The 14,878-nt window shown below is 42.5% G+C and overlaps 2 protein-coding genes across 4 annotated transcripts; one reads left to right on the forward strand and one right to left on the reverse strand.

Moving 5' to 3' along the window:
- Nucleotides 1-995: 995 nt before the first annotated feature.
- pbxip1a (pre-B-cell leukemia homeobox interacting protein 1a) lies at nucleotides 996-10,207 on the reverse strand. Of its 3 annotated transcripts, none has more exons than XM_068711176.1 (10): nucleotides 10,091-10,207; nucleotides 9,167-9,294; nucleotides 8,578-8,662; nucleotides 8,399-8,454; nucleotides 7,075-7,741; nucleotides 5,701-5,934; nucleotides 4,897-4,940; nucleotides 4,666-4,761; nucleotides 4,291-4,471; nucleotides 996-4,088 (listed from the first exon to the last, which is right to left on the reverse strand). In XM_068711176.1, the coding sequence occupies exons 2-10, from the start codon at nucleotides 9,236-9,238 to the stop codon at nucleotides 3,058-3,060; spliced, it is 2,466 nt and encodes an 821-aa protein (XP_068567277.1). In that variant the 5' UTR covers nucleotides 9,239-9,294; nucleotides 10,091-10,207; the 3' UTR covers nucleotides 996-3,057. The 3 variants fall into 3 exon arrangements, with proteins under 3 accessions (XP_068567277.1, XP_068567274.1, XP_068567275.1); XM_068711173.1 differs by having other exon boundaries at nucleotides 10,086-10,207; XM_068711174.1 differs by having other exon boundaries at nucleotides 9,847-10,207.
- Nucleotides 10,208-11,646: 1,439 nt separating this feature from the next.
- LOC137872404 (cyclin-dependent kinases regulatory subunit 1) lies at nucleotides 11,647-14,644 on the forward strand. The gene is made up of 4 exons (XM_068710615.1): nucleotides 11,647-11,773; nucleotides 12,000-12,067; nucleotides 12,251-12,378; nucleotides 13,113-14,644. Exons 2-4 carry the CDS (start codon nucleotides 12,009-12,011, stop codon nucleotides 13,160-13,162), a joined length of 237 nt encoding a protein of 78 aa, XP_068566716.1. The 5' UTR covers nucleotides 11,647-11,773; nucleotides 12,000-12,008; the 3' UTR covers nucleotides 13,163-14,644.
- The last annotated feature ends 234 nt before the right edge of the window (nucleotides 14,645-14,878 follow it).

Here is a 14,878-nt window from a genome sequence, read left to right on the forward strand (position 1 = left end):
CAGCAGGCTGGCCTTATCTCTGCCTGATTTCCACTAAAATCTGCACACAGACACAGCTACAGAAATACACACACACACACACACACACACACACACACACACACACACACGAACTACAAAAACTGACATTCTGACTATGAAGGGCAAATTTGTACTGATGATAGCACAAAACCCCTCTCCAGTCCGTTTGCAGAGCAAGGATCTCTGTCAGGCCGTTTTAATCAAGTGACTGAATCATGCATGCCTTAGCAGTTATTCGTTTATACAAAACATGACTCAAATAATATGGCATTCAGGACAGCACACGTTCGTCTCATGTGCAACTCTTTCCAATTACAGGAGTCAATGTGTGTGGAAAAGAAAGAAATGGTAGCTTTGATTTTACAGCATTTTAATGACGATGATGGTATGAAAGAACACTGAGTTTTAGCAAAGCGTTTGTGAATTTGAACTTTCTCAAGATAGTCTGTCTATTTTGTAGTTTGATCCATCTGCATCTTAATGCGGGTTTTCTTTGGAACCAGGTTGCACCTGGATAAAGAAATCCTGGAGATAAAAAGCACAAAAACACAACAGAAAAGCTTGTATGGCGACTTGTAGAATTTAAGGAATGACCATCTCTCTCTGCGGTTTCACAGTGGCTGATTGTTCTCAATCACAGTTTACATTCTCGTTCATCAGCGTATCAGGTCAGTGACTCACCGGTTGGTTCGTGTATCACGTACAGGCTGAGAAAGAGTATTTAATCTAGATGTAAATATTTTAGTTCAGCATCATAGCTGCGACACAAGATGCCTGATGTGCCAACACTTCCACTTCCTGTCAGAGAGTGAGTTAGACAGAAAGCCACACGTCTGGGTATCATTGTAGATTTTACTAAAATAGTTACATTAAGACGACCCAATCTGAAGCAGGGGATGTATTCTGTGATACTGTTCTATTGTCATCATATAATAAATGAATCAACTGAAGCGTTTCAATAAAGACAAACTATACACATTTAATGGTGAAAAATTTATTGAACTTAACACTGACTTCCTTAAAGAGGATGTAACTGATGATGAACGAAATAAAAAAATTGCCCAAATTTTTCAATACACTTGTCCAAGGATCAATTACATGCACATCTGAGCCAGCTAGCATTAAGCAAGACCTACTGTTGTCCCACAAAGACAGAAATGCTCCTCAAATATCAATTACACTTTCATAAATGTGATTTGTTTAATGATTCATCTGTTGAAATTGAGCCTTCTTCCAATAGCTTTGGTCTAAAAAAGTTCAAAAATAAAATTGTTCCTCTGCAAACAGCAGAGAACGTTTAGCAAAGATCCCTTCAACACTTCCTGTGTAAACCCTGTGACATTCAGTCTGTCCTATAAACAGCAGTCAAATTGCAAGCTGTGTAAACTTATTTTCTTCTTTATCTTGCAGAAGCAAATTAAATCCTAGACCCCTAAGATAATCACAATAATAATAATAAAGGCACATAAGCAGTAGCTGGCAAACTAAATTTCGGAAAACACGTACATTCGACATGTATGGCCTGGGGTCAAAGTCTCGTTAGAAAGAAGGAAAAGAGGTGCAGTGTACCGACAGAATAAATAAACATGAAACACTCCAAAGCTTCTCTCAATCACTGAAAAATGAGAACCAACAATCACATTCTGTCGACTTTAACTTCACATCCACCTAAAGGGGAAAACTTCATGATCGAAAAGGACTAGAATAAAACACTAAACCAAAACAAGAAGAACTCAGAGAACTAGCCAACAATGGAGAGCAGTTCTGCAATACTTAATGCACTTTCCTTTGCATCTGTCTTTTTTTACCTTTTGCCTGGGTCATTCAAATTCAAATTTAAAAAACAAAATGTAGCAGCTTCCTAATTTTTTTTCCATTTTTACTTAATTACTTGTGCATATACTTGTCAGTTAATATCAACCTGCTGACAAAATAAGAGGAAAATGGAAAATAAGATATATAGCGGTTTGGTTGCCAATCTCATTTAAGGTGTATCAACTCTATAAATTTTGCTCTGGGATACCCAGTATATGCAGATCATGTGTTAGAGGTCCCCATGGCTACATTACAAAGAAAATACTGAAGATAACTAACGGTCTAAAAAAACACAACAGAGAAAAATTATTTTGCTGTAAATGTGAATGTTTTTGAAAAGTGCTAAAGTGGTTTAGCAGTCCTATAGATTTAGCTACTATCACTTTGTCCTATTGCTTTTCCTTCTTAAGCAGCTCTGACCTTTCCCCAAACAGTTCCTGGTTGTTCAGCACATCTGCTGACAACTGACAGTTGGGAGTTGGGGGTTGAAAAGCCTGTTGCAGCTAGACGCCGAACGCTCAGGGCTCTCAAACGGCACCCTGTGTGTTTGCCCAAATCTACTAAAGAGCTGCAGACGCAAAACTGGTCTGACCTGATCTAATTTTTTTTATCTGAAAGAACCAGGATCTGATCCTCTGGGATTGAACTTCAGCCAAATAGTGTCTGCAGAAACATTCTCAGCATTTGTTGTTTTAACCTGCTCGGAGAAGCGGCAGGTTGATTTCACACAATGACAGAGAAGTATTTAACGGCAACACTCATATAATATATGAATTATATGAACAGATGTAACCATTGCGCAACAGAATAAGTTGTGCAAATACCATCTTCTTAAAGCCCTGTTTTTTGTGTGTTCTAAATAATATCAGGCTGAATTTAAATGGTGAACTACAACATGCACTACATATTGAGGAAACACTATACAGCAGAGGAAAAAAAACAAAAACAAACTCACAACACATTTCTGAAGGACTTTGCATTAGGAGGCATGACCTGACAGAGGTAGGTAACGACAGCTAAGTCCAAAATGACAAGTACAAGTCTAGCTTATAATTAAAGACTGAGAGGGACACGTTTATGAGGGGCACGATCACTCTGTGCCAGAAGCTACTACAATTACAGCTCTGAAGAGGAGAATGTAGGCAAGAAATGTCGTATAAAAACACCATTTGTGCTGCATCCTAGCGTTTTATTTCTCTCCTTTTTCCCCTCGGTGTCTACTTAAACTGCGGCTGCAAACTTCCACAGGGCTTCTCGTTCAAACTCCTCCATCTCCTCCTCCAGGGAGTCGTCGTCTTTGTGCCCGGCGTCCTCCACAACGTCCACCATGTCCTCCAGAATGTCCGCCACGTCCTCGACAAAGTCGCCGAAGAGAACCCTGTCGTGGATGAACCCGCCGTCCTCAAAGAACTCTGCCGTCAGCTTCCTGATCTTGTCTTTGCTCTCGGACGAGGATCCTTCCAGCTTGCTCAGGTAGCCCTCCAGCAGTTCCTCAAACTCGGGCAGCTCCACCGGGTAGAGCCCCTCCTTGCCGGCGCAGTCCTCCACGGAGCTGCAGCCCAGCTGGGGGCGGACGTTGCGCCTGAGCTTCTGCTCTTGGTCCCTCCAGAAGTCGTTGTGTTTGTACTGATGAGGCTGACGGGGCTGCTGGTGGTGGTGCTGATGGTGGTTGTGGGAGTTCTTACCAGGCCGGCTGTGCCACGGTTTCTCCTTCCTCCTCTCCTCTCTGTCCATTCTGCGCTCGTCCTTCTTCTTCTCCCACTCGTCCTGGTGTTTCCTCCACGCCTCTTTGTGAGAGTTTTGCTTCTGAGACCTCCGCTCCTTCTCTTTCTTCTCTTCTTTGTCTCTCCATCCTCCCTGTTTGCTGTGCTTCCAGCCTTTCTCCCCTCTCCACTCTTTCTTGTCCTCTTTCTTCCAGTGGTCCCGCTCACTGTTTTTGCCCTTGTTCCCTTTCCATTTGGACTCCTGTGGCTTTCTCTTACCCCATCGCTCAACTTGTTCAGAAAGCTTCTTCTGGATCTCCTCCAAACTGTCCCTCACGCGTTTCCTGTCGCCTCCATCTTTTTTCATCCCTTGCAGCCTCTTCTTGCTCTCCTCCAGAAGAAATTTCTGCCTCTGGAGTTCTTCCTTCAGCTTTCCTCCCTCATTTGTGTCCCTCCTCTCAAGTTCAGGAGCTTTCTCGTTACTCTGACCATCTTTGTCACCCGGCTGAGGGGCGGAGCCTGAGGTAGCAGGGGGCATTTCTTGATCGGCTGTGAAGGATTCAAGATATCAAAGTTATAATGGGTTTGCTAATTATATTAGAAAGGTCAAAAGATCACCGCTCTACGGAATCACAGTACATATCTATATGCATTGTCATTTCAATAAATAATTACTGAAATCAAATTGCAACAGCACAGATTTCATTGAATATGAAACAATCGGATTCACTTCATGTTCGTCACATCCTACCTGAGAGCTGGCTGAGTTCGGTCACCCGGGACCTCAGACTCTCCAGCTCTTTCTTCAGCTCAGGCAGAGACAACAGCTCCTCCTTCAGCTTGACGTTTTCTCTTTCCAGATCTGCTTCCCCCTTTTCATCACCGCTCGCTGCTACGGCCTTCAGCGCCGAGTCCAGTTCTTCTTTCTGAGACTAAGAAATAAAGAAAAATGGAGACGTTCCCAATGCAGACAAGTGTCCCAGTCAGAGCCAGATCACACAATGGACAATAATCCATCATTTTGTTATGTTTGTAGAAAACATGCTGTGTATAAATTGTAGTGCATTAAAAACACCATGAAAGGGTAAAACAACATCATTAACGTCAGTATAACTGGTATACCGACCTGTAGTTGAGCCTCTAGCTGAGCGATCTGCTGGTTTTCCTGTGTCAGTTTATCCAATAGCTCTTTCATATCCTGTGGATCACCGCTAAGCCAGTCCTGGATCAAAAATCATTGGCAAATGAATAAAACACATATTTTGAAATAATCCCATCTTCAGCGCATGTCTTTTAAGTTTTAAGACTCAAGTTTTCTTAAATACTACAGTGTAGCCACAGATGTCGAGGAACAGACCAGGTTTTGCTCTCCATCACTGAGTTCAGGGGCGTCAAAGTCACCTGTCAGATAAGAAAACAACACATCTTTCACACAAGTCTCAAAACAGGAACTCCTATTGACACACAGCTGACAGGCTGTCTTACAACCGTAACAGATGTTTTTGTTGTGAAGTGCACTCTATGAGTTCAGGCGCTACCTGTACACAGAAGCTATTCATACAAAAAAACAGTGTGAGATATTTAGCCTGAACAAGCAAATTGCCAGGAGTTTCCCCTCAACTGAAGCACTATAAACATCCAGGGAGTCCTTCCAAATCGTGATGACGGGTGTTGTTGTACAATTCAGAACGCGTTTTAGCTGTCATTTTCTGCTGCCACTGCATGAAGTGTCAGGCCAGATAAGTTCTTGGACAAGCTATTGAGCGTTAGCCAGCTAGTCTTAGTACTGGACCTACCATTATGCAGGTCAGAGAGCAAACCTGTTGACATAGTACAGCTTAGTCAACAAGATCTAAAAACAGACATCCTTCTACTGCAGACAGCTGCCAATGAATGTGCTTATGTAATTCGTAAATAATGTCAAATTAGCAAATGTGTAATAATGTAATTTATTGACAAATATTTACAAAAAAACTCTGATGTAACAGGGGCAAACAGGTGCACAGTTCCTAAGCAGATTTATCAGGTAATAAATATAAGCATGATCTCAATCTTACTGTTAATGACGGTAACTGTGAGCAAAAGTAGTGCCTCCTACTGCATCGGACTGTGAAAAACAGAAGCAGGCCAGCAGGCTTAGTGATGTGCTAGAGGAACTCACCAGAGAGGAAGAGGGAACCTAAGAAGAGCAGGATCAGAGAGCCCACAATGCATTTGTTCAAGGAGAACCATGGCTTTTCCTCCCTCTTCTCTGCCAGCTTGAACTCCACTTCCTCTTCGTCATCTTCCTCATCGGATGTTCTTGTCTGTGGCGACCCGAAGGTAGAGGCATTCCTCCTCCTCAGTCCGTCGCCGAAGCTGCCTGTGTTGCCCAAATCGAAAGTGCTGGATGGTTCTACAGGAGGGAGAATAAATGAGAGGAAAGAGAATATGCCGAGCATGAAACGCTAATGGCAACACAGCAGAGGGTCATCACATTTCATAATGTGTTCTTGAGAAAGATGATGGCACAGAGCCTAAAGTTAAACCACATGTACTCAAATTTGGCCCGGAGTCACTTCAACAAATCATCTCGACATCTGTGGCTACAAAAGTGTCAGAACCAAAATTGTAATTATCTCCTGGCAGACTGCCTCACACAAAATACCAAAACATAAGTGAAAACATGAACTGCATGACACCACGGTGTGTAAACAGTTTGTGAAAAAAACAGACAAAAAAGAGTCGGTGCTGCTCGTGGAAATGGATGACATTTTCTCTCTAAATTACAACAGCAGTGATTTCATGCATGGGGGGGTTTCTTTATTTTCTCAGCGGGGTTTACGCCTCCCTGTCATTCTGATGAATCATTTTCCAGATGCTAGCCTGACACAGATAAGACACATGTTAACCAAATCTTCCCCAAAAGGACTCTCATTTTCTGTTTCTACTGACTGGTGCTAAGAGCCACCAACCGCTTACTTTGCTCAAGGCTGCGACACCAGCGAGGCCCAAGACCTCTCAGGGGCCCACAAAACCACCAAGTTCACTGTGTTGTGGTCGGTTGATGGTAATATGACAAAGTGTGACTTTGTTTGGGGATAAGCATGACTAACTGGAATGATAAAATGGATACTGCTTTTATAACCTGACATCGAGGGCCTGTCATTTTCTTTAGCCGATGTTGTGCTTATATGGTGCATATTCTTAAATCAGTTTGTGTTTAATCATATTGCCACACAGCATATTCGTGGCCATGTGTTATTCCAGCTGAGAGAAGCTGTACACAAAGCACAGATAATGAGAGGAACTGTTAGAGGGAGCCAATCAACATATCTTTGCGCTGGGGCCCCACAGCAGTTTATTCTGGCTAAATAAAGGTGGAATAAAAAAAAAAAAAATCTACTTTACTTCAGAACTCTGCTGTTCATTTCCCAAAGCTAACTGCTTTAACTACCTCTAAATTTTCTCCTCCAAAATAAAGATCACTCTGGTTCCACTGCGTGATTCGTCATGCATACATCATCACACATATTCCTGTAGATTTATCCCATACCTTCCCCTTCTTCTTCTTCTTCTTCTTCTCTCTCATACTGGGTCACTGTCTCGGACAGCTCCATCTCCTCCTTTTCCACAGCCGCCACCTCCTCCTCCTCCTCCTCTTCCTCTTCCTCTTCCTCTTCCTCTGCCTCTACTGAACCAACAGTCTCTGGTGCAGGACTATCATTGATGGGGCTCTCTGCCACCAGGCTCTCTGGGACTTGGCTTGGTGGCTCTGTACTCTCTGGTACGAAGCTGATATCAGCATCACCACGAGAGGGAGGACCCGTGGCTGTAAGAGTCTCTGTGGGGATGATGACCTTTGGTGCAGTAGTGGAGAAAGGATTCAAGCAAAATTCATCACACTCGTCAACCACTAGTTCTGTAGCAGCGTGGATCTCAGTCAGAGGAGGAGCGGAGCACGACTCCTCGGGCTCGGCTGTCAGGAGAGCAGCAGCAGGAATATCAAACAGAGCCCCGGAATCAATGTTGGTGACAAAGGGCGTGGCTCCGAGGTGCTCATTGTCACTCGGGGAGCTGGTTACGATGTCATGGATGACTGGAGGCTGACTCTCCGGGTCAAGGTCTGAAGGATCGAGGAGGTCGGGTGGGAGGGGACTCATCCGGGTTGGACTAGATGAGATGGGACCCTCAATGGACTCTGGAGAGGTCTCTTGACACACCTAGAAATAAGGGCAGTAAGGACAAGAAGTTATGTGTGAATACTTTGATGTCATCTTTTTTACCTTTATTGCAATCAAGGTGTTATTTTGTGATAGAGTGCTGTGATTTAGTTTTTAGCGCATCCACTTTCCCTCAGTCTGCATTGTCTACAGTACTTCTCTATCATTTAGTGACTTCCTATGTTGCCCAGAGTGACGTTTTCAGGAGAACAGGTCTCTACTTCTCAAATTATATATTGAGAGTAGGCATTGGGCGTAGCAAGACTGAGGCAGTTTTCCTGCCACCTAACTCTTCACATTCCACGGAGGCTACTTTCAGTGCATCTCCACTGCTCATACAACACATTTCACCCTGTGTGGTTCTTCAACACGGGCGCTAACTGTAGAAGGAGCTTATTGATTCTGAGGAACTGGCAACAAAGTTGGGTTCTATAAAGTTGATGTTACAGATCTGAAAAGTGTTCCATCTGCACTTATGCTGGAAATTAATATTGTCACATTGTCTGTGTGTGGGCAGTAATTCATACAAAAACACAACATCAAACAAAAAAACACAATAAAACATTACCAATATCTGGCTATAACAATGTAAATATGCTGTGGTGGAATATAATTTATGCCTCGACTGGTTTATTACAGAGTTTATTGTGTACCAACCTGATGGCCTTCTTCAGACAGGACAGTTTCTACTGGAATGTCGCTTGTAGCAGCTCCTGAAACAACATTCACACAATTTCAACATTAAAATTTCAATCCAAAAGCAAGCTTTTTCTGTCTTAAATGTGGATTTATGTCACACCCCTCGCCAGGAGCCAGAGATCTTGACTCGTCAATACCTGTCACATCCTCGGAGAGACTCGGGACGTCACCCAGGCTCTCAGTGCCGTCATCTACCGGCCCGACGTTCTCAACAGCAGCCTCCTGTGGAGCCAGACGATCCAGGGAGATCAAGCTTCCTACAGACTTTTACATTAACACCTACAGTGTAACACTGCCCTTGACATTTACAGCAATCCCTATACAGGAGTGCATGCACAGCATAATGCAATACATACTGCATACACATACCACATACTCTTATAACCTTGATAAAGGTACAATTTATGGCTTGGATGTTGTATAAGAATGAACCCAACAAACTAGAACATTGTGTATTTTTGATAACTGAGGAGGATCTTCTGCCTTATACAATATAAACATGTTGTCCTTAATGCCCTGTCTTACCACAGACATACAGCCATGCACAAATACTTGCAGACAGAGTTAAAACACATCTGCTGTGGGAAGCTCAAGGGTGCAAGCGCAGACATGCCATATTTTAAATGAACGGGTATTCATGAGCAAAGGAAAACAACTATGCTCCAAATTATAACCAGGCATACAGAGCTTCACGTTTCAGTTTCCTGAGCTGGTTCTCCGTCATACCTCGGGGGAGAGGAGGGTCCAGCTGTTGGTTGAGGAGCCGCTGCTGCCTGCGCTGTTGCTGTTGTCAGACATCGCCCTCGTCAGGCTCAACTTGGCACAGCACGGTGCAGACTCAGCGTTAGGGTTTTCTGCAGACGACGACAGAAACAACTTAACTAAACATGCCTGATGCATACACTGTGCATGCCTTGTGGGAATCAACGTCATCCAGATGTAATAGTCTTGACTGTGTGTGTTTGTATCGGTAGGTTAACAGTCAGAATTATAAGTGTGCACCGTTATGGACTTGAAAATACGCAATAAATGACAAATTGTGCCTCGTTGCATGTAATATTTTGATGGCGATCATGCAAATTGTAGTCTAAGAGGACAGATTTACGCAATAACGTTGGAGTTTGGGAGCTAATGCACCGCACACACGGGATAGAGACCAGACTGTCGTTGATACAAGTTATGTAACGGTGTGTTGGCATCCATAATATACTGCTGCGCAGTTTAAAAAGAGGTCTCAGTCAGAAGAAATAGGAATCTCCGGATTGTTTTCATCACCACAGCTATTTCCAGCCAACCGTTCATTCAGATCCGTCCGGCCAGTCAATCTGTGAGGCTCTTAAATGACCGAGAGTGGTCAAATCCCAGCCATTGATCCAAGACACGCGCACACAACGGTTAATACTCACGTGTCGACAACACTATGTGCGCTACAGCTTCTGTTTAGCACATATGGGAAACACAGTAAAGGGGCTATAGTTGTTGTAGCAACCAAAGTCAGTGTTCACACATAATGGTAAACAAAGGATGGTCGGCTGAATATTCCCACTCCCACTCTTCCGCGTTCTCACAGGCCCCGCTGTTCGTGAGCGCTTCACACACCTGCTCGACTACGTCACATTAATCACAAAGAAGACGTTTTATTTACCCAACTTGTTTACACCTCAGTCGCTCGCAGTTTTTTTCCCCCCTTCAAAACGTTTTGTTTTTTAGTATGACCAACGCTCCTCTCTTCCCGTGAACTTGGGAACTTTGGGAATTCCAAGCTGCGTCACGTCGCCCCGAAGGCACCTTTCGTCCAATGGAATTTCAGCAGAGGCTGCGGAGCTCCCGCCCCTGAACCGAGGCTGGACCAATCGGAGAGAAGGGGGATGTCAGGAAAACGACGCACAGCTCCGGCTTGATTGACGCCCGCAGGTGAAAGTGGCAGGTGATGAGCACAGAGCCGTTCCCTGGTTTTTAATAATACAACTTCATGTGTGAGCCTAACCCTCAAGATGCATGCGTGTGCATCTATATATATATATGCAGCAGGGAGGGGCTGCTGGGAGTGGGACCAGCCGCACACTGACACGTCTGCACAGCTATATTTGAACTGCGGTACTTACCAAGGTGGACAACCCCTCTACTCCGATTGCTCCAGTTTAGCCATCAATTTCATCATCTTGCTCCTGTTTTCTCTAAAATTAGAGTCCGTAAACTGTTTAGTCTGTGAACGGCACATTTTAACACTTGTGCATATATCTGAAATCAGAACCCACACAAACACACGCCGTTAAAGATAATTGGAATCTGTGGTTCCAGATATTTATTATTCATTTATTGTATATGTAGATTGCAATGGTGAAAGAAGGACTTAAATCCTTTACTTCAGTAAAATAACTGTAACACTAGCACAGTGTAAAACTACCCATTAATGAAAGTAAAAAATAAAAGCATGGCCTCTAATTATATCATATAATATTGTCTTATTATGATGCAATAATGTGTAAGCAGAATTTTCAATACTTGGCTGTTAGCTAGCTCATCAGTGACATTGAATTATTAGATGTTTTTATTCCATGTGATGTCATTACATAGTCACAGACTGTCAACTTTGATGAGCATTTTATTTTTACTTTATGAGTCATTTTAGAAATACGCTTTTAAATAGCTTATGATAAATCTCATGTTTGCAAAGGGTAAAATGCATATGTGCGAACATGCCCTAGATTTATATTTCTATCTGTTTGAAATTAAGTTTTGTGTATTATGGAAGATTAATTAAGAGATCTACATTCACATTTTGAGAAGTAAAATGGAGGTCATTCATCTAAAAGTCTTACGGTAGCTGCTCTGAAATATGTCACCCTTTTCTCTCTCTTTGCTCAATATATAAAACATGGTGCAAATCATGGATTTAGGCTATTAAGAGAGTTAGAACTAAGAATTTAAATATCTTATAATGAATCCATCATCAAAAAAAAGAGGCTGGAAATGTACACATGATACGACAGTAAAATGATGTGGGTCACTGGTTATACAATGACATTAAAGTATGTGATGTTTGGATTTGTGTTGCATACCTTCAGGAAGGTTTTTTTCTACTATGCTGACCGGAAGACCGTGTAGAGATTACGACAATTTCCTGCGACACGTGGAACAGACCAATGGCAAGAGAGTTAGCCGGATGGCTTGACCAATGGGACGGGATGAGGTCTATTTGAACGGTGAAAAGCGGGCTAGCAAACATTCGAGAGGGAAACAAAGAGGGAAGAACATCCTGCAACTGCTGGACGAAAAGAAAACTGGAATAATTTGTTTTTTCTACTCGGGATACTTAGGCAATTAAATAAGGTAACTGTGAAGCCCCGTTCATGGCGTCACAGTTTTGTAGAAACTAGTTTGGCGATTACGTAACTTGTCAGAGATAACGCTAGTTCTCGGCTAACTTGTGCGACGTTAGCTTAACTGCTAGCCACACTCACTTAGCGATGCAAGCTAAAACTGGCTGTCACGTTGTCCTCGAAACGACATATTTTTGATTCTGAATGTCCACTAATGTTAGAAATCTTTCCAACAGGGCTCCGTCATGTCTCACAAACAGATCTACTACTCTGATAAATATGACGATGAAAAATACGAGTACAGGTGTGTATGACTCATGTTTATCCAGCTTCACATTGACTCTGCCAGCGTGCACCGTTGTTTTATAACGGTTTTCGCGAGCTGACATCGTGAAAAACCTATCCCCAGTTGTGTAACATGCCACGTCATAGTCATTTTGATCTGATGTATTAATCTTACGTTATTGTCCGTCCTCGTTTTCTACAGGCATGTAATGCTACCCAAAGACATTGCAAAGCGTGTACCCAAGACCCATTTGATGTCGGAGACAGAGTGGAGGAACCTGGGGGTCCAGCAGAGCCAAGGATGGGTGCATTACATGATCCACCAGCCAGGTACTTCATCTTATTTCCAGGGATCATGTCACAATTAATAAGCAGCTACAAAGCTTTGTGATCAAGTGGGAAAATGGGATTCTGATCTCGAGAACAATGTTGACGTTCAGCAAAAGTACTTAAAGTGAAGATATTTGAGTGTTTTTTGAATCAGCTGCTGTGCCAGGTAATTATTTGACTGCAGTGCACACTAACTCTATGAGCAACAGTTATGTTTTACAGTTGTCATATGCTGAATATGTATTAAGAAAAAAGTTATGATCAGAAGCTGAAACTAACCGGCACATGAAACAATGCTGATGACTGATATGTTGCCAATTTGCTTTTAACAGTACTTCTCTCTTGCATTGTGTAGTTGATCGATGATTGAAGCTTCTGATTCTTGTATTTTGTTGGCCCGCTTTACTTTAGCTGGTACAGTTGTAGATAAGATGAGCTCATCTTGATGTCTTTCAGGCAGAAGATGAGGGATGCAAAGTCTGTAGTGGAGGAGGGAGAGGGGAGGTTACGCGTGTGTTGTTGTTTTTTTTTTTTTTTTTTTTTTGTGAAGAGGTGGTAAACTTTTTTTAACAGATTTGGTGAACACAAGCATATCAATGAGTGTCAAACCATGCCACACCCTTTTATTAAAAAATAATGGGACTCAAAAGACTCATGTTTCCCCAAACGAATCGAAGCATCACAATAAGTATCATTATCTCTGCTTTATATACTTTGTTCTTTCCATCCTCCAGAGCCACACATTTTGCTGTTCCGGCGCCCTCTTCCCAGCCAAAAGGCATAAAGGGAGAGAAACTCCAGAGTCCTTGGAAGATCAGTCCTACTTGCCACAGATTGACTCATCAAAGCGGAGATCATGCTGTCAAAATGACCAAACTTTTGTGTGGTAGGTGACTTGTGATTTGGGCTGATCATGTTGGACCTGGAGAAGGACAATGACATTTATGAACAGTGGTTGTGGAATGGAGTATGCGTTGAAGGAAAAAAAAAAAAAACAATTACCCTCCTCTTCGGAGAAAAGACTTCTTCATCTGATAACAGCGAAGCGTCGTCTGCCAGAAAACCTTCAAATCAGCTTACACGGTCTTTTTGGCTAAAAAAATCTGTCAAACTCGCTGAACCTACTTGGATATTCCAGCTTTTTAGAACAATTGTTAAAATATGTGGGGAGTGAAACTTGTTCAAACGTTTGAGTGATTTCTTACGGAGTGTTTTTCTGGGTCAGGCTCGGGTCACAAGCCCGACAGAACAGCTGGATCCTAAATGTAAGTTTGACTCTGAAACGTCGAAGTGCGGCTTTAAGTGACATGTTGCTGCTTGGTTTAAATGATACTGTAAATTGGCATTTAACACTTTTTGTCATGTACATGAAAAGCTGCATAGATAAGAGTCACCCCCCCCATAAGAGCATATTCTAATAGTTTTGGCCTACTTTAAAACAATTCCTTTGGATGGCTCTGATTGTACCAGTGAGCTGCTCAGTATTTATGAATGTGTTGCCCTTTCTGAAATAAATGTAAACTTTTAAATCTTTGCTTTGGGGCCACAATACAGAGCCATTTGACACATCATGAAGATGCATGTTTAAAAAAGAATGGGGGGGCGGGTGGTTGATGGCAGACACTACCCGAAAAAAGCCCTTTCTAGGAAAAAAAAATATCTGGACCATTGAATGGGATGCTGGAAAGCCGATAGCATACGTTTCAGATTGTGGTGTCGAATACTATTGCTTTACGGCGTTTGTTTTCACTGTCCTACTTGTCCTGAATACTTGCACCCCCTCTGACATGTCTGTGTTTACCGTCTGTCTCTTTTGTTCTTTACTACCACATACTGAGCTGCTCTGCTGTCACTGAGGCTAAATCTTTGCCTTGAATAATTGTTCTATGAACTTGTGCCTTGTGTGTAAGGTTTTCTTTTTGTTTACTTCTATTTGACTGAATTTGTTTTTATGATGTGTAGGTATAGCGCTGTTCTAGCCTCAGAATTATTAAAAGAACCAATGCAATCAACGTGATGATGCATTTAGTCTTTAAATGAAACGACTGACAGGAAGTCTGTGTTGGATGACACCTTTTGGTAATCTGGTAAATAACAATTAGCAGTGTGGAACTGATAATGTCCCATGTTGTGCTAAAGCTATATATGTGGCTGCATCACATAACAGTGTTCTCAATAACACCTATTTGTCAGCACTGGCAAATTTACCAAAGCATTGTTTTTAATAAAGTGTGTGTCACATCATGTATTGCGGTGCAAACACAAATCCACCAGATGACATTCTTAAATACACCATTGCTCTTCACTGTTTCCTGTCTCTGTCAACCTGTAAAATAAAAGGAAACTGACACAAAACAATGCACCTAGGAAATGTGACACCTCCAGTACCTGGTGATTCTGTACCGTTTCTTCAGCCTAGACCGACACCAATCATTGACGAAGCCATTCATAGGACATAAAACTGCCGAAGAGGTCTGTCTGTTTACAACATATGGCTGCT

This window comes from Cebidichthys violaceus, unplaced genomic scaffold (assembly GCF_023349555.1).
Source record: "Cebidichthys violaceus isolate CVI_PGR_0920_01 unplaced genomic scaffold, fCebVio1.0.p SCAF_16, whole genome shotgun sequence".
Classification (NCBI taxonomy): domain Eukaryota; kingdom Metazoa; phylum Chordata; class Actinopteri; order Perciformes; family Stichaeidae; genus Cebidichthys; species Cebidichthys violaceus.

Coding starts and splice junctions, on each gene's coding strand:
- LOC137872404 (XM_068710615.1), top strand. CDS start 12,009: ATGTCTCACAAACAGATCTACTACTCTGATAAATATGACGATGAAAAA. Junction 12,068..12,250: donor GATGAAAAATACGAGTACAG/GTGTGTATGACT, acceptor CGTTTTCTACAG/GCATGTAATGCTACCCAAAG. Junction 12,379..13,112: donor TTACATGATCCACCAGCCAG/GTACTTCATCTT, acceptor TCCATCCTCCAG/AGCCACACATTTTGCTGTTC.
- pbxip1a (XM_068711176.1), bottom strand. CDS start 9,238: ATGTCTGACAACAGCAACAGCGCAGGCAGCAGCGGCTCCTCAACCAAC. Junction 7,742..8,398: donor TGTCTGAAGAAGGCCATCAG/GTTGGTACACAA, acceptor CCTTATTTCTAG/GTGTGTCAAGAGACCTCTCC. Junction 5,935..7,074: donor AGAAGAAGAAGAAGGGGAAG/GTATGGGATAAA, acceptor TCCCTCCTGTAG/AACCATCCAGCACTTTCGAT.